Source organism: Schistocerca nitens, chromosome 3, assembly GCF_023898315.1.
Source record: "Schistocerca nitens isolate TAMUIC-IGC-003100 chromosome 3, iqSchNite1.1, whole genome shotgun sequence".
NCBI lineage: Eukaryota > Metazoa > Arthropoda > Insecta > Orthoptera > Acrididae > Schistocerca > Schistocerca nitens.
The window spans coordinates 685,426,826-685,450,708 of record NC_064616.1 but is presented as its reverse complement, the minus strand read 5'-3'; the positions used below and the strand labels follow the sequence as shown (position 1 = coordinate 685,450,708).

Sequence of the window (23,883 nt, the reverse complement as noted above, 5' to 3'; positions counted from 1 at the left end):
GTGCAAGAAAACTAAAGAAATATTTGAGAAATTTCTGTGTCAGGTACATCCAATATTGCAAAACCACAATCATGGTGCAACTATATTCAGTACTAGCGTTTGCCTGCAGTAAATCATTGAAGAAGGAAACATGCCAGTAGCAGTGATGTGTCACCTGAAACTACAAGATGCAAAGAAGAGGTGCCGATTAAATTGAAGTAAGAGAGACATGATGCATCCCTATCAACGGCATTAGATACTTATCATATTCGTCAGAATTTCAATATTTCAAAATGTAACGGCTTCGGCCCCTATAGTTTCGTGAAGTTCCGATAGGTGGTGGCGCTTGTAATAGCTTTCATAATGGCATCTGTAAAGCAGGTGTGTTTCAAGCAGAGTATGTTATTGAGTTTGTTTTGGCGGAAAACCAGATTATCGCAAATACTCTTACGTACTTGCAGAATGTCTACGGAAACCTGGGAGTCAACAAAAGCACGTTGAGCTGTTGGGCGAGGAGTCTGTCTTCATCGCAGCAAGGTCGAACGTACCTATACGATCACACTCCTGCTGGCAGGTCGCACACACGTAAGACTTCTGCACTGTTGAAACGTGGCGACACTCTCATTCTATGTGTTCGACGGACCACAAGCAAAGACCTCGCTGCACAACAGGACGTCTGCTGGTAGTGCTGACGAACTCGTTCATCAGTTGGGATAGTCAAGGGTGTGTGCCCGTTGGATTCCACTGCGCATAACAGAGTACCATTAAGAGCAACGAAGGACCGTCTGTGCGGAATTCCTTGCACGTTACAAGGCTAATCGTGACAATTTTTTGCCGAACGTCGTCACAGGCGATGAGACAGGATTCATCATCTCGAACCGGAAACAAAACTGCAATCCATGGAGTGCCGCCATACCACTTCTCCTCGGAAGAAAAATGTCAGAGATGCAACCTGAGCCGGTAAAGTCATGGCGACGATCTTCTGGGACTCTGAAGCAGTTATTCTGTTTGTGACCCTCCCTTATGGTACAATGATCGATTCTGAAATGCATTGCGTTACCCACAAGAAACTGAAGAAATGACTTCAGCTTGTTTGTTACCACAAATATGCAATCCAACTTCTCCTTCTCCGTGACAACACAATGCCTCACACAAGTCTAGCACCTTCCGGCTTCCATCTGTTTGGCCTAATGAAGGATGCACTTCGCTGGAAGTAGTGCGTGGATGATGGAGAGTTTATTGATGCAGCAAGACGTTATCTCCGACGTCGACCAGTTGAGTGCTACCGTGCTGGCATACTAAGATGGTGTAAGACTGTAGTACTGAACGAAGATTTGTAACCTCCCAGCAAATAATGTTTAATAAAAAACAGGAAAATGGAGCCACGTGTAACCTCTACACACGTAAATTTAATTAAATGAAAATTTGAAATGGAACCATGCGTAGCCTCCCCACAAAAACTAAGGAATGAAAATTGACCAAAAAACCCACAATACTATTAATTAAATAATGAACTATGAATGAAATGTAACCTCGTAACAGAAATAATAATATCTGGAAAATTTTATAAGGACAACAGCGCTGACCTTCGGCCCTGTATTCTGAGTAACAAAAGCAAAATTCTTACCTCAATAAAAACTGCAACTATATCTGCTCTTATTTATCGACACAGCTTCGTGCAATGGGTAAATTGAAATGAATGCTTTTTCTTCAAAAGAGTGGAAAAATTCTTTAAATTGAAATGAATACTTTTCTTTAAAAGAGTTACTTTATAAAAAAATTATTATTGGGGCATTTTTTCTGAACAAATTAAATTACAATTAACATACATTATTAAACATGCGCAAGGCTGCTTCTTTACCTTCTACAACAATACTCATCCTCCAGAGTCCTGACCAGAGTCGCGACCAGAGCACACAGCCGACGCATGCCGACTCCCGCAGACTACTACCGTCCACTCGCTACTGTATCCGACTCACTACTACTGCAGACTCGCACAGACAAGCGCAGACTGACTTCTACTGTCGACTCGCGACAAGCAACAACTAACAATAAACTACTCTTTGGTCAGAGATTCTGTCATGCTTCGTCCATCGCCGGCGAAGCATACACCTTACAGATTATGTAGAAAAAAAGGATTTTGTAGCCAATGAAGTGGGGAATAATGAAAAAAACTTGCTTTCAGAAAAAAACTCGCATTACTTATTGAACTCCACTCGTTAATTTATCTACTGGTTCACTATCCCTCTGAATCATGACGTCTTAGATGGCCTGTGTTTACAGCGGTGATGCATTAATGGCATTGTTGGTGCTATGCTACTAGATGTTTAGCAACAGTCACGAGAAAGGAATTATTAATGCATAAATGCTACATCCGAGATAATGTAGAGCCAAAGACGTCATCCTCAACAGTTCATATGTTACATATCTGTCCTAAGGTCAGTTACTGCACATTATTACGAAAGCGGAGGAGGAACATTCCTTACATGGAGTGTACTGGCCGGAGATGGAAATGGAAATGCCCTGTGGCTAGGGCCTTCCGTTGGGTAGACCGTTCGTCTGGTGCAGGTCTTTCGAGTTGACGCCACTTCGGCGACTTGCTTGTCGATGTGGATGAAATGATGATGATATGGACAACACAACACCCAGTCCCTGAGTGGAGAAAATCTCCGACTCAGCCGGGAATCGAACCCGGGCCGTTAGGTATGACTTTCCGTCGCGCTGACCACTCAGCTACCAGGGGCGGAGACTAGCCGGAGATGGAAAATTTAGATCTAGGAGGCTTTACAAGATATGATAAGAAGGTATAACTGTTGTTTCGGGTACTGCTGTATGGCGAAATCCTATCAAACTATCGGGATGGAATGGTAGCATTAGGAGCGCGCGAAGAGAACCGGCCAAATTATAAAGGTTTGTTACATATGCCAACATCAGAAACATGTTAATCTGATGAGCTTAAACCTATAAAATTGTACGGCTCTAATGAGCTGATAAGTGTGCTGTTCACCGAGTCAGTTACTAAAGGATTATTTGGGCAACAGAATCGGCTTTTACTGGTGGATGCATTCACTGAGAATACCCGTTTGTATGCGACCAAGCGCACTACGACCTCTCAGTTCTATGAATTCTTAAATAATGGTAACAATAAATTCGAATTGACATAAGGTGGGATACCAATAACGGATTCTTTCTTACTGTGTTAAGAGTCATTATCATGTAGGCATGACAACAGACATCTAACGAATTCCGAGACGCGCTTCTAGAAACCTAACCGATCGGTTACGAAAGTTAAAAAGTCGGTCAAGAAGTCTAGGAGAGTATTTTTACTAGAAAGAGCAGATAAGCAGTTGTTAGCACCCCACTTAGTAAATGAATCGACTTCATTTACTTCCGGTACGATTGGCGTGGAAGAATTATGGGCAAATTTTAAACACATTGTAAATCACGGATTGGACAAGTATGTGCCGAAAAACTGGATTACGGACGGAAAAGACCCACCGTGGTTTAACAGCGCAATTCGGAGAATGCTCAGGAAGCAAAGACAGTTGCACTCGCGGTACAAGAAAGATCGGGAGAATAAGGACAGGCAAAAGTTAGTAGTGATTCGTGCTGCTGTAAAAAGAGCGATGCGCGAAGCATACAACCACTACCACCGTCATACCTTAGCAAAAGATCTTGCTGAAAACCCAAGGAAATTCTGGTCTTACGTAAACTCGGTAAGCGGGTCGAAGGCTTCCATCCAGTCACTCACTGATCAGTCTGGCCTGGCAACGGAAGACAGCAAAACGAAAGCTGAAATTTTAAATTTAGCATTTCAGAAATCTTTCACGCAGGAGGATCGTACAAACATACCGCCGTTTGAGTCTCGTACAGATTCCCGTATGGAGGACATAGTGATAGACATCCCTGGGGTTGTGAAGCAGCTGAATGGGTTGAAAATAAATAAATCGCCAGGTCCTGATGGGATTCCAATTCGGTTTTACAGAGAGTACTCTACTGCATTGGCTCGTTACTTAGCTTACATTTATCGCGAATCTCTTGCCCAACGTAAAGTCCCGAGTGACTGGAAAAAAGCGCAGGTGACGTTTGTATATAAGAAGGGTAGAAGGACGGATCCTCAAAATTTCAGACCAATATCCTTAACATCGGTTTTTTGCAGGATTCTCGAACATATTCTCAGTTCGAATATAATGAATTTCCTTGAGACAGAGAAGTTGCTGTCCATGCATCAGCACGGCTTTAGAAAGCATCGCTCCTGCGAAACGCAACTCGCCCTTTTTTCACATGATATCTTGCGAACCATGGATGAAGGGTATCAGACGGATGCCATATTCCTTGACAAGTGGGACAAGCATGTAATGGCAGTTGTGGGGAAGGCGGATAGTCGTCTTCAGTTCATTGGTAGAATTTTGGGAAGATGTGGTTCATCTGTAAAGGAGACCGCTTATAAAACACTAATACGACCTATTCTTGAGTACTGCTCGAGCGTTTTCGATCCCTATCAGGTCGGATTGAGGGAGTACATAGAAGCAATTCAGAGGCGGGCTGCTAGATTTGTTACTGGTAGGTTTGATCATCACGCGAGTGTTACGGAAATGCTTCAGGAACTCGGGTGGGAGTCTCTGGAGGAAAGGAGGCGTTCTTTTCGTGAATCGCTACTGAGGAAATTTAGAGAACCAGCTTTTGAGGCTGACTGCAGTACAATTTTCTTGTCGCCAACTTATATTTCGCGGAAAGACCACAAAGATAAGATAAGAGAGATTAGGGCTCATACAGAGGCATATAAGCAGTCATTTTTCCCTTGTTCTGTTTGGGAGTGGAACAGGGAGAGAAGATGCTAGTTGTGGTACGAGGTACCCTCCGCCACGCACCGTATGGTGGATTGTGGAGTATGTATGTAGATGTATATGTAGGTATAGCCCATACGAAACATCTCGTGGTCGTGCGGTAGCGTTCTCGCTTCCCACGCCCGGGTTCCCGGGTTCGATTCCCGGCGGGGTCAGGGATTTTCTCTGCCTCGTGATGGCTGGGTGTTGTGTGATGTCCCTAGGTTAGTTAGGTTTAAGTAGTTCTAAGTTCTAGGGGACTGATGACCATAGATGTTAAGTCCCATAGTGCTCAGAGCCAGCCCATACGAAACTGTGACAGATATGCTCATAATACTTGAATGGGAATGCTTGGAAAAAAGATGGTGACGTTGACTGTGGGACCATCACGCTTCCACTATCACGCATCTCACGCAGAGTTCATGAGAATAGGTCTCGTACAGTGCCATACAGACAGTCATTTGTCCGTCCCTCGATACGCCAATAAAATACGAAAGGAAGTCGGTAAGATGTACAATCCGCATACTCTATACAGTGGCTTGTGGAGTATTTATATTGAGATAAAATTCATAATCGAATAATAATTAATAATATATACGTCATGCAGGATCATAATTTGAAAGGAGCAATGTTTATACGGTAGGTTTCTCCCAGGAACAGAGAAATAGGTCGATGAGACAGTTCACTGCAGTTTTGGCTATAAGTCCACTGAGTGGAAATCAGCTGAAGGGATCTATCAGTATTTGAAACTATTTTCAAACTCTTTATGTGAAGTACAGTGACGAAATTCTTGTAAATTACGGACCGACGGTTTGTGGGCGTGGAGCTGATTGCGTCCCTAGTGTGCTCCATCGGCCCACAGATCAGGAAAACTTGGCGGCGAAGACATCGACGTTAATTCACTGTCTTGTTCAGATGATGTTCAGATGTGTGTGAAATCTTATGGGACTTAACTGCTAAGGTCATCAGCCCCTAAGCTTACACACTAATTAACCTAAATTATCCTAAGGACAAACACACACACCCATGCCCGAAGGAGGACTCGAACCTCCGCCGGGACCACTGTCTTGTTCCTTAAACGATTCTAGCACGATTCTGTCCTTGTGACACGGACAGTTACCCCGCTGGAAGAAACCATCGCTGTCTGGGAAGACATCACGCATGAAGCTATGCAGATGGTTCCAAATAATGTTCACATAGTCCACTTCTGTCTTTGGTCATTCGATTAATACCACAGGTCCGCGTACGCCAAGGTGGATATCTTCCGTTTTATAATACTGCTCCCACTCGCTTGCATCAGTTGAGCGGTGCATATTTTGAACGGCCATTGGCCCATCCTGTTTTACACAGTGGGCAAGTCACCATGTTCTGTAATGAGGTGTGGACGTCAAAAAAGCTTTCGCCTACACGGGCTTTTACCGTCCTTCAACTGCTGTTCATAGATGCCCACGACGGTATCACACGAACAGCCAGCCAACTTCGCCGTTTCAGAAATGTCCGTTCCCTGTCGACAGACCACGTCATGTGTTTAGAGTTGCGCTCAACCAAAACTACGATTCAGTAGGTTTGGAACACTACATAAATGACGCAGTAAATGGTGGGACTACTGCTAGCACTGGTAGAATTGGTAGGGAAAGAAACAAATGAATTTGTAAGAGAGAAACGGGGAGCCGACATATTATTTTTGTTTTTCTGTTTGTTTGGGTGTTCGTTTTGCACGTAATTAGAGCCGCACGTATTAAGTCTTAGTCCATTGTGTATTTTATATCTTTACAGATTATAATCGGCGTTTTATAGGCGACAAAAATAACTTGATTGCATAACTTCTGCGTTTTTATGTAACCAAGTACAGTTCACACACACAAAAAACAAGAATGTAATTGTGGTTTTTATTTTGTACTCAATAGAATGTTCTTCACCATGAGCAAGGCAAAAGTTTTCTGTTATTATTAATAGATGCGAAAGTTGCTTATGAATAACAGAAACATGTTTTTTACACGTTCGGCGAAATATTGAAGCAATTTTTTCTATAATTTTGATTTTCTGCCTTTCAGTTTACGTTTTGGTTGAATAAATTGCTTTTTCTAGCGCTGTGTCAAATCTGTATTTTTTCTTTATTTTTACTACCATATAGCTCTCTTTCATGTTACAGATCAACAATTTTGGAATAAAGCATGAATTAAACGTTGACAGTTACAGTTTTGTCATAAATACTGTTTATTCTAACTGACAAAGGGCTCTGAGCACTATGGCAATTAACATCTGAGGTCATCAGTCCCCTAGAACTTAGAACTACTTAAACCTAAGGACATCACACACATCCATGCCCGAGGCAGGATTCGAACCTGCGACCGTAGCGGTCGCGCGGTTCGAGACTGAAGCGCCTAGAACTGGCCGGCCTCTAACTGACAGACAGGAGGATAACTATGCAGAACAAAAACGTTCCGTATGTTACCTGGCCTTTCATAAACATCCTCACCCAGTTTGTAGACGGTTCACTGATTCCGGTTTTCAGGTGAACCTAGTAAGACTGTGATCGCCTACGTAAGGGAACGGTCGTCATGAGGTAACGCCCAACGAACAGGTAATGTGGATGCGACCTTAACTGACCAAGGCAAGTAGTCTACGCTTACTTATGGTTTTCTATGGTAGCCTATGGCACTTCTACAATTCTACACCTACCTTTGTACAAGTCGCTTACTAGAGTGGTTAAAAAATGGTTCAAATGGCTCTGAGCACTATGGGACTTAACATCTGAGGTCATCAGTCCCCTAGAACTTAGAACTACTTAAACTTAACTAACCTAAGGACATCACACACATCCATGCCCGAGGCAGGATTTGAACCTGCGACCGTAGCTGTCGCGCGGTTCCAGACTGAAGTGCCTAGAACCGCTCGGCCACTAGGGCCGACCGCTACTAGAGTGGATTTCCCCATTTGCAATCCTTACTGTCGCTAGCATGAGACCCTTTTCGTCTCTATTCTGCTTGTATATATTTTTACCACATCATTTGTCTTCCTTTCGCACATAGCTTTCTATGGTGCATGAAATTAACGTTCCGTTGTATGGAATTCGTACAAACTTCTTCCGAATTGTAACATTTAAAGGCATGATGAATGACATGTCATATCCTGTATTTTATGAAGCATAACATCGTAATTAAAAACACACATGATACCTAAAGAAAGCAAAAGGTAACAGAATCTTCACGGGGAATTCAGCAATTTCCGCTAAAATACAACAAATCGTCGTGTACTCTGTAAACCAAACAGTGATATGATTTCAGAGTTATGTTTCTTTCATTTCTTCAATAATAATTTAAAAAATATAAAAGGATTTGTTCGTATGTCGCACTGTCGTTAACTAATGGTTTAGCATATGCATGTTCCCGATAAATATGTAGACCTACTCACTTGATTTATATAGCCGAAGTATTCTTAACCACATCAGTTTAGTATTTACGTTGGTATCCAGAAATTCTCTTTTGTAGTGTGTGTTGTAGGTAATCGTCAGTACGATACATCGCATATTTACAAAATAATACATTGCTACCCAGTTATTTTTCAGTATTAAGTAGAAATGTCGCTGCCCAGAAAATTCTAGTTCCTGCGCGTGCACGTAATGGCACTAATTTCAGGTTTATTTTTTGAATTGTTGCTGCACAGATTTATCCATACCCCTAAGATATATAAGATATATCACACGATTGACCGAAAAAATAGTTAAGATGAAAAATGTGGCACTGTTGTCGTCATGTAAGTGACATGAAACATAGCATGCTGAAAGACGTCTGTTGACACACATTTCAAGCCGCGAGTTCGCGCGCAAGTCGATATGCATTAGCCTGTCTCAAAGATCTGTAGTCACTTATCCATCTGCTGCGGTAGTACATCTTTGGGTGCTAAATTAAGTTATGTCTTAACAAGTCCTACAACGTGTAACGGGATTGAGCCAATAGAGAATCTTCGGGGGAGAGTTTGTTAGCAAGGCCTAGTGGTCAGCAAAGAATCACTTTGCACACGGCACTCTACGCTTTAAATGCGAACATTTTAAGTTAGGCTACCGTGATTGTTATTGACATTAAATGATATAAAAAATTTACTGTTACCAGTCACTGTTTATTTATCTCCACAACGCGTTTCAAAGGTTTAAATCTCCATTATCAGGTGGTTTTATATTTGTTAGTATGGCATTTGTGTGTGTTGTGTTACGATTTTTTGGAGGAACTTGTGGCACTCTCTAGTGGAGAAACAAAACACTATTTCAGAACATAGTTTTGAGTTTCTTTTCACAAAAAATTAAACGTATACCTAACGGTAAACATAAAATAAGTAAAATAGAGTACCTCCAGTGGTCACAGGTTCCTTTCACTGTCGTAACACATCACATGTGCACTGTCATATTCTGTAAACAAATATGGCGTCTGCTAACATTTGGGTGCAAGGATCGTATAGCAGAAGAGGAAACATTATCAAAAAAGTACAAAGAATATACATCATAACAACATTATTAAAGAATACATTTTAAAGAATTTGGAGGTGTTTGTTTTGAGGTGTCGAATACATGCGTTGGAATAAATACTTCAGGTGGTATATAAATCCGATTTTGACAAATTAAATTAGCTTAAACGTCATACTCGTTTATACAATCAGGTGAAATGTTAAAAACTTTAAATACAATAATAATAATGGCTACAGTGGTAAAATTATACACAAACAACAATCTTTGGTTGGGATTCATGGATAGATATGAAAAGCTGGAAGTAGAGGGAGAGGACAAGAAAGAGAAAGTTAGAGGAAGAGAGAGGGTTTAAAGAGTGATTGTATGGGAGTAAACTTTACAAAGCAAGGGGTCTGAAGATTATGTCTGTTACATGTAATAAGTGCCTAAAGGTTGGGGTAACACAATGGTTAAGCCGGCCGTGGTGGCCGTGCGGTTCTAGGCGCTATAGTCTGGAACCGCGTGACTGCTACGGACGCAGGTTCGAATCCTGCCTCGGGCATGTATGTGTGTGATGTCCTTAGGTTAGTTACGTTTAAGTAGTTCTAAGTTCTAGGGGACTGATGACCTCAGAAGTTAAGTCCCATAGCGCTCTGAGCCATTTAATACAATGGTTAATGCTTTAAAATATGCAGATGGATGTTCAATTTGTGCCAGTAGTTGATGTACATATAGTTTCAAGCTCACAAGGGGTACAAGCTACTGGTGTGATAATATATTTATAAATGAGTTCAATCTCTTGTATACTAGGCGGCTGTCGTGGTAACATAACTAAATATTTGTGGTAAATATTAAGGTGTGTGTGTGTGTGTGTGTGTGTGTGTGTGTGTGTGTGTGTGTGTGGCAACTGCAATTTTAATGACGTAGGCAGTTGCTGAAAACCGAGGTGATATTATTATAAATATTGTCATTTTGGTCATTTAAGATGGATTCAGGTTTTTCTTGTGTTTGTATGTTTGGAGTGTTTCAAGGATGTCTAGTTTTCTTCCTTTTCGTTGGATGTGTAGGATGCTGATACTTGTGTTGATAACACGGTGTTTTGTTTCATGCAGGTGGCTGGCTATAGCTGATGTGTGGTATTTTTTTGTTTTTTAGTGCTGCCACGTGTTCTTTGAATCTAATCTCAGACGAACTGCCTGTGTGGTGTATTCGACACATCAAAACAAACACCTCCAAATCCTATAAAATGTATTTTGTAATAATGTTGTTATGATGTATCTTCTTTGTACTTTTTTGATAACGTTTCCCCTTCTGCTATACGATCCTTGCATCCAAATATAACCAGATGCCATATTTGCTTACAGAATTTGACAGTGTACATGTGATGTGCTGCGACAGTGAAAGGAACCTGTGACCACTGGAGGTACTCTATTTTACTTATTTTATGTTTGCTGTTCGACATGCGTTTTTTTTGTGATAAGAAACTCAAAACCATGTTCTGAAATAGTGTTTTGTTTCTCCACTAGAGAGCGCCACAAGTTCCTCCAAAAAATCGTAACACAAATGTCATACTAATAAATGTAAATCCACATGATGATGGAGGTTTAAACCTTTGAAACGCGTCGTGTAGATAAATAAAAAGCACTCTACGCTCTTTTCTATTTACTGAAAATTTCTTTACTGGCAAAAACATTGGACATTACTATCTTTTTTCACATACATTGCTTATACAGTTCACAGCGGATCAATAACTATTACATCGCTGCGTTACAATTATCACATGATAAACACTGTAGCAAACTTAATCTCACTAAGAACACCCTAATAAATATCCAAGATACCGTTCTATTGATTTCTATTCTTGTAATGCGTGAAACAACCAAATTGCAAACTACACAGGTTTTTCCCTCAATCAAGTTGCAAGACTTAAGTTTTGGGGCTTCATGTGTAGTTCATGCACAGATCTTTCCTTACAAATTGCCTTCTGTTTCCTCCTATGTTGTCGAGGAACTGATTCCGTCACATAGTATAGACGCTTGCCTTACGATAGTGAATTGGGCATATTCAACCGATCTTGTTCTGGATTACGGTGAGATGGTTGCTGGCTCGCTCACTTGGGCTGCATTTACATGAATTTGCGACAGGCATACAGTAAGTAATGCAACACATTCTTTTTATTGGCCAGTTTCGGTTGGAAAAAATGCGGAATTTGATTTGGGACACCGTTTCAGCCCCCATAGTTTTATGAAGTTACGACAGGTGGCGGCGCTATACGTGGTCTTCGAAATGGCATCTGCTATGGAAGTGCGTTCGAAGCAGAGAGCTGCCATTGACTTTCCTTTAACGGAAAACCAGATCATCGCAGATATTCATAGGCACTTGCAAAATGTCTACTGAGACCTGACACAGAACAAAAGCACGGCGAGTCGTTGGGAGAGGCATTTGTCGTCGTAACAACAAGGTCGCTCAAACGTGTCCGATCTGACACGTGCCAGCTAGCAGCACGGAGCTGTGATTTCTGCAATGTTGGAACGTGCGTATACTCTCCCTCGAGGCGATCGACGAATCACAATTAAACGATTCGCTGCTCTACTGGACGTCTTTGTTGGTAGTGCTGACGCTCTCGTCCACCAGTTAGAATACTCAAAGGTGAGTGACCACTGGGTCTCTCACCACCTAAAAGAGGAACATAAAGACCAACGAAGGACCTCCTGTGCGGAATTTCTAGCGTGTTACCAGGCGATCGTGACACTTCTTTGTCTCAGATCGTCATAGGAAATGAAGCATTTGTTTATCATTTCGAATCGGAGACAAGACGGCAGTCTATGGAGTGGTGCCACACCACCACACCTCAGAAGTAACAAATACCGGACCATCAGCCAGTATAGTCCTAGAGACCCTGAGACCCTGAAGGAGATATTATGTTTGCTGTCCTCCCTCATGGCCCAACGATCAATTCTGAAGTGTATTGTGCTACCGTCATGAAACTGAAGAGAGTACTTCGTGTTCGTCACCACGAAAATGAAAACGAACTTCTCCTTCTCCATGACAGCGCAAGGCCTCACACAAGTCTGCGCACCCGAGAGAAGTTCACAAAACTTCGTCGGAGTGTTCTTCCTCATCCGTTCTACAGTCCGGATCTCGCACTTTCCGTCTTCCATCTGTCTGGCCCATTGAAGGATGCATTCCGCGGGAAGAAATACGTAGATAATGGGAGGTTATTGACGCTGCAAGACGTTGGCTCCGTCGTCGACTTGTAGAGTACTACCACGCGGGCATACAGTTTCTACCAGTAGGGTGACGTAAGGTTATCGCATTGAACGGAGATTATATTTAGAAACAAGGTTTTGTAGCCAAAAGAATGGAGAATAATGTATTGGAATCCAGACGAAAATGAACCTGCTTTCAGAAAATAAGTGTTGTATTACTTATTGAATGCCCCTCTTACGTCGTATGATCTTCAGATTACGCAGCAGTAGATTTCTTTCTGCGATACCTGTTGCAATGGACTTTGACCCGGAAATGTAAGATCTTTCCTTTGCATATTCAACCTTACAGAGCACGTTGTATCAACATCCAACATCGGTTCAGTATGTGTCCTGTTGGCTAGTAGGCACAGGGTCTGCTAAAGGCCCTGATAATTTGATCCATGCATGATGGGATCTACGCGTATAAGTCGTCCTGTGGTATAACCGTCCATGCTGCATTCACCTGGCTCCAAAGTTCATCTGTGGTGGTTGGCACTGGGTCATAGCACTGTACCAGTTGTTTCACTATGTACCACACAATTGGTTTGGCGCCAAGGCTGGTGATCGGGCGGGCCAGGGAAAAAGGCTGACATCCGGTGACAAGAAGACACGAGTTCGTGCGGCAACATGTGGTCAGGCATTGTCTTGCTGAAAAATGGCGTCTGGGGTGTTGTGCAGAAACTGTATGGCTACAGATAGTGGGATGACTTTCACGTAGGTCGCACATCGCAGTGACCTGGACACACACTATCCGTGATTTGTGGTTGTACCCAATAGCACCCCACACCATATAGCCCTGAGTTGGCATCGTATGTCTTGTTGCAAATGCAGTCACTGTGATGCCACTCCCCTGTCTACAGCGAACCGAAGTTTGGCCATCATTTTCAAACAAACAGAACTTGGATTCGTCCGAAAACGCTGTCTGATACTATTCCTGTCCACCATTACCGCCTAGCACGTTTCTGCAGATTCGTCATAGGTAGACAGAGAAGTGGACGAAGCGCACGTAACTCATACCGCGATAAATGGCCACGGACTGTCCCCCCTGATAGTGTACGATGTGTTCTAATGTTCCACTGTTGCCCCGCAGCCGAGGAGGACTCAGATGTGTCCTGCAATACCATTCGGATGAGGTGTAGATCTTCTCGGAGGTTGGTCTGAGTGGTGCGACTTGGCCTATCTCGTTGTGTTCTACAGTCGACCGCGAACCATTCTGCACACACCCTTTGCACTGTCGAAACACTTCATCGCACATGAGCAGCAATTTCCCGGATGGATGCATCACATTCTCTGATGTCAATAGTGGGCCCTCTTCCAAAGTCACTTATTTGACAGTACGTTCGCGCACCCGTCTGTGAGGCATCCTGCACGCCTGCTCAAGTCACACTGGTCCACTGCCTTCGGTTTAGAGCGATAACGAGGCCCGCAGGCACGTTTTACCGGTAGGTGGTGTTGCGCCGCGATGTCGATGTTGACCTAAAACACGTTGGCCGACATGGTTCAAATGCTAATCATTTCTGCGGAGCATACTAACGTACATGTCCTGCGAGTACGAGCGTTCTGTCTCTTAGTTGTTCAAGGTGTTCTGTCTTTTCTGATCAGGACTGAAGTAATAGTTCTGCAACTAATCGGTCCTCTCAAACTAGTTCTTACCACCTAGTCATAACAAAGCTTTTACAGACTTCCCTGTAAAAAATCACATCTGTTGATAATTTCAGTAACATAAAAAATGGTAATGATTCGTTTCATCCCATTACATAGCACTCACGTCCAATAATAACAAATAGTTACAAGTGAAAAAATTATGAAAAACAGTGTTTCGGCACTAACGCTACATCAAACAGCACAAAGTTCAGCTGAAACTAAAACCGTTGTTATATATCCTGTAAAAACTTTGTCACATTTTTATGAATGAGATAACAGTTTTTTTTCGGAGAATGTAAAAGGTTTTAATCATGGAATTCAGACTACACAACAGCGAAACTGTTGCCCCACTTTTATTTCCACTATTCAAATTTAGTTGTTGCAAGTAAAAGTACTTGTTACATGTTATTATCGTGTCTACACTTTTCCCTTCTTGTGGTGCAGCACGTGACATTACATTCGGTATAAGTTTTAAGTTTTCATTATCCCTAATTAGCTCTTCACGGTGCATCTGACGCGATGTAAGTTAATTCAGTATCACGATCACATACGTTGGAGAAGTAAGAGAAGAATTTAGTTAGCCTTCGACGAGAAATTATAATCCGCCACTTGCGCTTTGATATTACAGACACAGAAAAAGTATCAGACTTGAAACTAGTTCTTGGATTCAGTGAAATATTACTGTAAGTACTTACCACATCCAGCCTGTTCTCGAGGGTGCTCATCTGCTGTGGCAGAATGTCCTGATGGCTGTTTTTGTTGTCCGTTGCCTCCTTTACACGTAGTGAGGCGACTTCTTTCTCAATTTTGTTTATTTGTAACTGCATTTCTGACAGCTGCAAAAAGAGTAACTGATTACTCCTCAGTCAACAATTTTCTTAGCTTAACTAATTATTTTCCCATTTTTGTTGTTAAATCAACTTCGTTAATGTGATGTGGTCGACATAACTTAAGAATCGAAATAATGTAGTTCGTGAATGAAATTTTCCTTTGTAGCGTAGCGTGCGGTGATATGAAACTTCCTGTCAGGTTCAAATTGTGTGCCGGACCGAGACTCGAACAAGGGACCTTTGCCTTTCGGGGGCAAATGCACAGTTTTAATCTTGCAAGAAGTTTCACATCAGCACACACTCTGCTAAAGAGTGAACATTTCATTCTGGAAACATCCTCCAGGCTTTGCCTAAGCCATGTCTCCGCAATATTCTTTCTTCCAGGTGTGCTAGTCTTACAAGGTTCGCAGGAGAGCTTCTGTGAAGTTTGGAAGGTAAGAGACGAGGCACTGGCGGAATTACAGCTGTGAGCAATAGTCCTGAGTCGTGCTTGGGTAACTCAGCTGGTAGAGTACATGCCCGCGTAAGACAAAGGTCCCTAGTTCGGGAAGTTTCAATGTAGTCCGTTTTTATCAAAGCAGTTGATTGCAGTGAACCAATGGATAATTTCAATCTACAGTTTTCGGTAAAAGTAAAGTCGAATGACGTTTATCCGCAGGCACCTTTCCTTCGAGAAATGTGAATGTTGGATGTGGTTGAAGTGTAACTGATAACTGTAGGTGGCTTGAATGTGTGTGTGTGTGTATGTGTGTATGTGTGTGTGTGCGTGTTTGCTGTCCTGGTGTCACGTATGTCTTGGTTGACGATGTAAAAAAGGAAGGATGAAGCCCAGTGCCGTCATATAGCCTACTCCACTCGAAGAGCAACAAGGTGGCCCCCGAGCTCAATGTGTCTATCCAACGGATGGAACACCATCAACAGTGTGTAGAGTTGCGCTCTACCAAAACAACGGTTCGGTAGTTTAGATACAGTGCATAAATGACGTACTAAATGGTAGGATTACGGAAAGTATTGGTTGAATTTGTGACGGAAGAAATATAGATGTTTGTGTGAGAGATAAATAGGGAACCGACGTCTTTCGTTTGTTGTTTTTCGCATAATTAGAAGCGCCCATCGTTCCATGTTATTCCATTGCGTATTTTATATCCTTAGAAAATATAAATTGCATTTTATAAGTAATAAGAGTTAGTTGACCACATAACTGCTTCGCTTTCATGTAACCAAATCAATTACTTTTGATACAAGTACAGTACGAACAAACATCAAATGCCTACATAATTATTGTTGTTATTTTGTACTCAATAGAATTTTCTTCTTTATGATCAATGGCGATAATTTCCTGGTATTATTATTTATGAATAACAACACCACGTTTTATACAAGATTTTTCTTACTTTTGCGTTTTCTAGAGCTGTATGACTTTTTTTGTACTACAGCAAATATTTATTTCATGTTATAAATCAACAATTTTCGAATAAAACCCGAACTAAGCATATACAGTTCCAGTTTTGCTATAAATTCTGTTTAATTTAATTAACAAATAGGAGGGTAACTATGTACCTGAGGATTATAGTTAATGTGCAGCTACTGACAAAGCCCCATTGTGCGCTGTAATTATTATATGGCCACAAAATATGGCAGATATTCTAATGTGTTAATGGGGAACTGATTTACCAAATGGTTCAAATGGCTCTGAGCACTATGGGACGCAACTGCTGAGGTTATTAGTCCCCTAGAACTTAGAACTAGTTAAACCTAACTAACCTAAGGACATCACAAACATCCATGCCCGAGGCAGGATTCGAACCTGCGACCGTAGCGGTCTTGCGGTTCCAGACTGCAGCGCCTTTAACCACACGGCCACTTCGGCCGGCAACTGATTTACCCTGGAAAAAAAAAATAGTTCCAATTTTGATTACCAGGTGAAAATCTGGCGCAGTGAATGCAAGATTCAAGATGGTTCAAATGGCTCTGAGCATTATGGGACTTAACTTCTGAGGTCATCATTCCCCTAGGACTTGGAACTACTTAAACCTAACTAACCTAAGGACATCACACACATCCATGCCCGAGGCAGGATTCGAACCTGCGACCGTAGCGGTCACGCGGTTCCAAACTGTACCGCCTAGACCCGCTCGGCCACACTGGCCGGCGTAAATTCAAGAAAGACATATAAAAAAAATTCCATATGTAATGGATTAGGAACAGGCTTCGTCAGGAAAGATGAAACAAGTGTGAAAGACGTAACATTGATTTTACTACTAACCACTGCTTACACAATTTGTTCAATATGACAACGGAAACTTCAACGATGTTCTGCACAGCCCCAGATTTGCACCTTATGACCTAATTTCAACTACTTTTTTCCAGCTTAAATCAGTTTTTCCCCATTAATGCATTAGCATGTGTACCAATTTTTGCTGCCATACTATAATTTCAGCCCACACTGGATCTACGTGAGTAGCTTAACTTTACTTATAGAAACCCATCAAAACAAATGTGTTCCATAGGTTATGTGGCCCTTTGACTTCCTCACTCACTTTCTAGACGCTTCACCACTTCCAGTTTCTAGAAGAATATACAATGAGCAACAGAATTAAAGGATGAATTCTTCGAAACACCGTAATTCTCTATAAATCAATGTATGAGTCTTAAATTTGACTCAAAGGTGCCTGCATCCTTCCACTATAATGGTGCAAAAGCATGGCGCTCTGTGACGTCAACCACAGGCTCGGTGACCCTTCAAACAACAAGGTGTTGACACATGCGAAAAAAGGCCACAGCTCTGAAGTTCATGAGAGCTGTAAGTTGAAATAATGATGTCACGTTGTCACCAGATATCAGCACAATTCTGCGAAACACCACCGTGGACGTTTCACAGGATCAAGAGCTCTCCACATCCCGTCTTATCCACATTTCACCCCTTTTCTTGACGTCACTGAGATGGGGATCAGAATAGCGACACCCTGCGTTGAAATCAGGTGGTTTTCTTACGGGTGGCTGAGGGAAACATTTCAGACACACGGCCGCTTAGAATCAACACTAAAAGGCCTCAGGGGGTGGCAGAAATGGTGTCAATGAAACACCTCTTTCTCTGGGGCGTTGATACCCAAACACTTGACGGTCGAAAACGACTGTTTGCAATACGCAGAGGAACCGCAAGATGTTCTTGACAACCTTTGAAGCTGCTAACACACTCTGACGTTTCTCTAAGAATACTGTGGGGCTACATCCTCAGTGAACGTGATCGCACCCCCTTGGTACGCAGCGCGACCGCAATTTTTGCACATGTGTACGGTTTGGACCCACTAGGCACCATTCAAAACCATTCGACGAAATCTGAACGTGTTTCGAAGCTGATCGTGCGGTGGTTCTGAAGAAATTGCCACAATTCCTTGGGCTATGTCACTCATGAAAGGTTGTGACGTAGTTCTGTCGGCAGTCGAACTTTCCGTTAGCAGTTGGACAGGGCACCCACCCCTCAACCCCCCCCCCCCTCTATTGGAATAGTCATTCTGAAGGTGGCCCATCGAGTTATAGATTCCACATGTATGCAGTTGTCCACCATATGATATGCACGGCCCGCCCGATGAACAAGTACGATGCGATGTGCTTGTGTAAATCATTTCGAACAAACCGAACACCATTGTCTGCTCGATAGACGTATACAAAGAACAATTTTTCATTTGGTATACTAAGAACAACTCCGTACGAACGTAAAGCGTTAGCTGTCTTCTGGTTCAAATATCTGAAAGGTAAGTTAAAACTCGCACAGTTCGAATGCATTAACCTGTGTGTTGCACAATAACATCACGATTGTTGCCGCCATTGTACTTGAATTTTCGGATCCTTCATTTTCCGACATTATCGATTCACAGATATCGTGGGTAGTAGGATAAAGCCGTTTATGGTGCACTTCTGGTATTAAATTAATTAGCAAATTAATTAATTGATCAATTAATTACGCCCACTCACACCCCCTAATGACGCCATGAGTTTTCACCAGCCAGAACGTGGGTCCCCCTAACGGACCTCCCTGGTCCCTCCCCTCCCTCTCCCCCTCCCATGACGTAAATGGCGGGAAATTCGCGCAGTCTGTATCGAGCTGCAGGACTGGGAGGAAGTCACGACAGTAGGCTAATTTAGTGTCAGTTATAATCTATTAAACAATTTGCATAGATATTGTTTATTTATTTCTAATACACTTGGAAATTGTCGCTGGTGTTTAAACAATATGCAACTGTATTGGTTATGCAGGATATTGTTTCACACACACACACGAAAATTCACAGCTAGTAGCAGGCTGACTAAAAAGATTTCAACTAAATGTTGCTTAGAATATTTAAACGATTTGTGAGGATATTGCTTATGGAATATTGTAAATTGTACAAAAACATATACCTGTGCTGGAAGTCGCAGTACACCTAGCCATGGCCTAACGCCTTGGAATGCATGACGGCCCTCTCAAGTGTTTAGTTCCAGAAGCCACTACCTGTCGCTACTCGCGTGCATCGCAGTCTTCTTTGGTACACGTGGAACGAAAATACAAAGCATAAAAGTAAGTGAACTCAAATACAATCGAAAATACATAGTACGGGAATATTGTTTATAAACCGAAACTAAAATAAATGAGGATGACTACATCGCATTGAAACTTTTAAGACAATCCTACATCGCGTGGAAATATTGTTTAAACATTTTCTCTAAAGTAAATGAGCGCAAATACATCGCGTCGAAACTCTAAAGACGAGCCTACATCACTTTAAAAACTATTACACGAGGCACTGTCGTAACCCGGGACACATCAAGGAATGCGTCCGTCAGTGGCCGCACCTCGCCACAGAGTGAACTGGCTAGCAGCTCTCTGGATCGATGAGCGCGTCCAGCACGAAGAAAGGATCACTGGAACAAGTGGGTATTTCCAGAAGGCGCCAAAACGAATATATAAAAGTGCACGATATCCGTGGCCAGCAGACGAGTACGAACTTGATCTGTGTGCTCAGACCAGCATTCATCAGCAGATGGGAATAAATGCTGTACTCCTAATCGCTTCCTGGATGAAGTGGTGGATTGAGATGATAGAGGTTATATAAACACTTGTCGTGGTACAGTCGCTTCCATTCTGCAATCTTCAGCTCTCCTGTGTGTTTCCTTGTGTGTTCTAGCATCAATTTTTTGGGAAAAATGAAGCACTCCATTTCAAATGACAGCATCAGCAGTGGTAGCAACAAACGCCTTCGTCACAACAGCCTGCCATGTAAGTTTATTCAATGTACCTGTGTGCCCCGTAATTTTAGTCTCTCTCACAGAAACTCTTTGTGTATCTGGTATTGGCATACCTCCATACTACCGAAATTTTGAATGGTTTGCTGTTGTAATTTAGTGTGTGACGAATTTTTATTCTGTGGTGGGTATTACAGTCCTTTTTATTCCTTGTCATTTCAGCCTTCATCCCCAAGATGTTGACCGATCTAGATCGGCAGCTGGAGGCTGAGAGATTATTGCAGCAACAGCCTCCATAGATAATTGAGTCAACTCAACAAGAAAGTAAGTCTCGTAATGCACTGTGGTTGTAATGATGAGGGCTGGGGAATGTAGTATATACATTTATTTTTCATAACATGTTGCATTCAGTTGTCTGAAACGTATTCTTTGCTTTTCTAGGTGTTTCTATTAATGATAAAGTAGCAGTATGAGTTCAAGACCAAAGTCAGGAGCCATCGGTTCAGTCTTGTAAGTAGCAGAATACGATTTTAAAATTCAGTGTGTGTGTGTGTTTGTATGAGTGAGTGTGTGTGTGTGTGTGTGTGTGTGTGTGTGTGTGTGTGTTTCACATAACAGTAATTTCGATGAACTAAAGAATATGATTTTCTGTTTCTATTTCAGTGAGCTAAAGAATACCAGTTTCTGTTGATATTTCAGTGACCTAATGAATACGATTTCCAGTAAGAATTTCTGTGTGTATGACTCTAACATTTTCAAAAAATAATTACGTTCAATATCTTATTGATGTTGTTGTAGGCAGCATCAGTGAGCTGGATGGATGGTTTCAAGGTGAGTGTGAAATACTGGAATGGGTGCATGAGATGGTAGCTGCTGAGGAAGCTGGAAGGCAGTGCCATTTCGCCCTTTTGGATGAGAAGGAAGAAATAATGGATTGGGTGGAGAAGGACTGGGTGGGAGAACTATCAGAAAGCCTGACTGAACTGCTCTATCCTTTGGCCAAGAGTGTAAAAGGTAACTATTATGCAGTCATGGTCGTTACAGCATATAATTATTATTCTGAAATATTATTTGTTTACAGCATATATTTTTTAAAAGGGTTTGAGTGCTGTACTCAATTTCATTCGTTATTCGTATGTTACAGAGGCACCACAGCCACCACCAGCACCACAACGGCTACCTGTGGCACAGGTGCCTAGGGTGGTGGTTATGGGGTCAGGAATGAAACACGTGCCCAAGTGACATGCACCGATGTGCAAAGCACCGCTCCTGGCCGTGCAAGAGGCAGCGGAGTCAGCTGCGGCCGCTGCAGCGTCGGCCACCGCACCATCGCATATCCTGTGACGTCTGTGGATGGTTCAGTCGAAGGAAGAAGAACAACAGCGATGTCCGATCTCGCAGACTGGCAGTGAAGAAGGCTCCAGCATGCATCAGCAGCAGCTTCGCTGTACACCATCACTGCAACCTGAGTGCTACCACTGGACTCATCACCACCACCTCCTCCTACTCTGGCTCCGACTGTTCACCCTCGCCGGCAATGAAAAGTATACGTGCCTCGGCGCATACTCCTCACCCCAGCAGGCATCTCCTCCCCTACACCATCATCCACTGGGCGGGCGCAGTACTCGGCATCATCTCCTAGACATAGTATTAATGACAGTGTTAATTATAATGAACCTGTGGCTAGCGGTAGTGCTCTGTCCCATCCTGATAATAAAGGACATCATATCAGTAGAATACTCAAGAATACTCGGTGGTTGCTAGGGCCTCCAAGGGGCGTATCTCTTTCACTACACTTGAGAATACGGTTGGGGGGTGTCAGGACCGAGTCAGGTTTTTTGAAGCATACCTCCTGGTGCTGGAGAAGGAGATCCTCACAGCACTAGATTATTCGAGATTTAATGCAATTAAATGTAACGCAGTACTCTGCTGCGAGTTGACTCACCCTCCCAGACAGCAGGAGGCTGCTGAAGAGAAAAGCCCGCACTACGTCTGGGGTGATAACGGCGTTATATCTCGGATCATTTCAATCGCCGAGTGGTCTCGTGAATCCACCTTGGGTATTATACAGTCCCGGATTTACTTGATGGAAGTAAGAGAGTTAGCTGAACCACTCAGCCAAATTCATGCCATCCATACTCATGCCTATGACCTATTAAATGGAGGATCCTGTTACATCAAGCTCCCTAAGGATATAGGTGATAAGAATACATGTATCTCTATTTCATTTGTTTATTTGTTCTATTTTTTTTATTTTACACGTCTACTTCCGTAGGACAAAACAGGAGCAAATCTCCATGGTCATGGACCGTGTCACTGCATGAAATTACAACATAAAAGTAATAACAGATAAAATCAAATCTTTATGAACCCAAAAAGGCAAGACATAAGTTTATGTAAATGCAATCAACAATACAACACGGGAATCAGCTTAATTTTTCAAGTGACTCCTCGAGGGAATGGAAGGAGTGACCCATGAGGAAACTCTTCAGTTTCGACCTGAAAGCGTTAAGACTTTTGAATACTTGTGGTAGCTTATTGAAAAAGAATGCAGCGGTATACTACACACCTTTCTGCACAAGAGTCAAGGAAGTGCGATGCAAATGCAGATTGGATTTCTGCTTAGTATTAACTGAGTGAATGCTCCTAATTCTTGAGAATAAGCTGATATTTTTTAAAAAGAAACGACAGTAAAGAATATTCGTATTGAGAGAATTGTATTGAAAAGCCAGACTAATGAACAGGGGTCGACAAGAGATCCGTGAACTTCCACCACTTACCGCCCGAACCGCCCATTTCTGAGCCAAAACTATTTTGAAAATGGGAAGAGTTACACCAAAATGTAATACCATACGTCGTAAATGAATGAAAATAAGCACTGTAGACCACTTTTCGTGTCGAACTAACAATTACTTCAGATACTGTTCGAATAGTAAAAATGGCAGCATTAGGTTTTTGAACAAGATACTGAACGTGAGATTTCCATGACAGTTTACTATTTATCTGAGCACCTAGGAATTTGAACTGTTCAGTTTTACTAATCACATGCCCATTCTGTCAAATTAAAACGTCTGGTTCTGTTGAGTTGTGTGTTAGAAACTGTAAAAACTGACTCTTACTGTGATTTAGCGTTAGTTGATTTCCTACAAGCGAAGAACTTATGTATAAGAACTGCACTATTTGAAACAGTGCCAACGTTTCCAGAATGAGATTTTCACTCTGCAGCGGAGTGTGCGCTGATATGAAACTTCCTGTCACATTAAAACTGTGTGCCGGACCAAGACTCGAACTCAGGACCTTTGCCTTTCGCGGGCAAATGCTCTACCACTGAGCTACCCGAGCACGACTCACGCCCCCTCCTCACAGCTTTACTTCTGTCAGTATCTCGTCAGGTCCCGAGTTCGAGTCTCGGTCCGGCACACAGTTTTAATCTGCCTGGAAGTTTCAGTGCCAACGTTGCCCACAACATTCTTTACTACTAAGATAGTGTCACCAGCAAACTGAAATATTTTAGAATCGCCTGTAATACTAGAGGGCATATCATTTATATAGATAAGGGATACGAGTGGCCTCAGCAACTCAGACCCCACATCACAGCCAGTCTCAGCGCTGTGGAGAATGACCTTTTGCTGTCTGATATTAAAGTAAGAGGTGAACCAATTGTGAGCTACTCCCCGTACTCCATAATGATC

The 23,883-nt window shown here is 42.4% G+C and overlaps 1 protein-coding gene across 1 annotated transcript in view; it reads right to left on the bottom strand.

Moving 5' to 3' along the window:
* The window catches only part of LOC126249389 (coiled-coil domain-containing protein 63), a 465,360-nt gene that overhangs the window by 173,763 nt on the left and 267,714 nt on the right, over positions 1-23,883 (bottom strand). Inside the window, exon 4 of the mRNA XM_049951042.1 lies at positions 14,834-14,974. Coding sequence (XP_049806999.1) covers positions 14,834-14,974 — 141 coding nt within the window. The remainder of the gene's footprint in view (positions 1-14,833; positions 14,975-23,883) is intronic.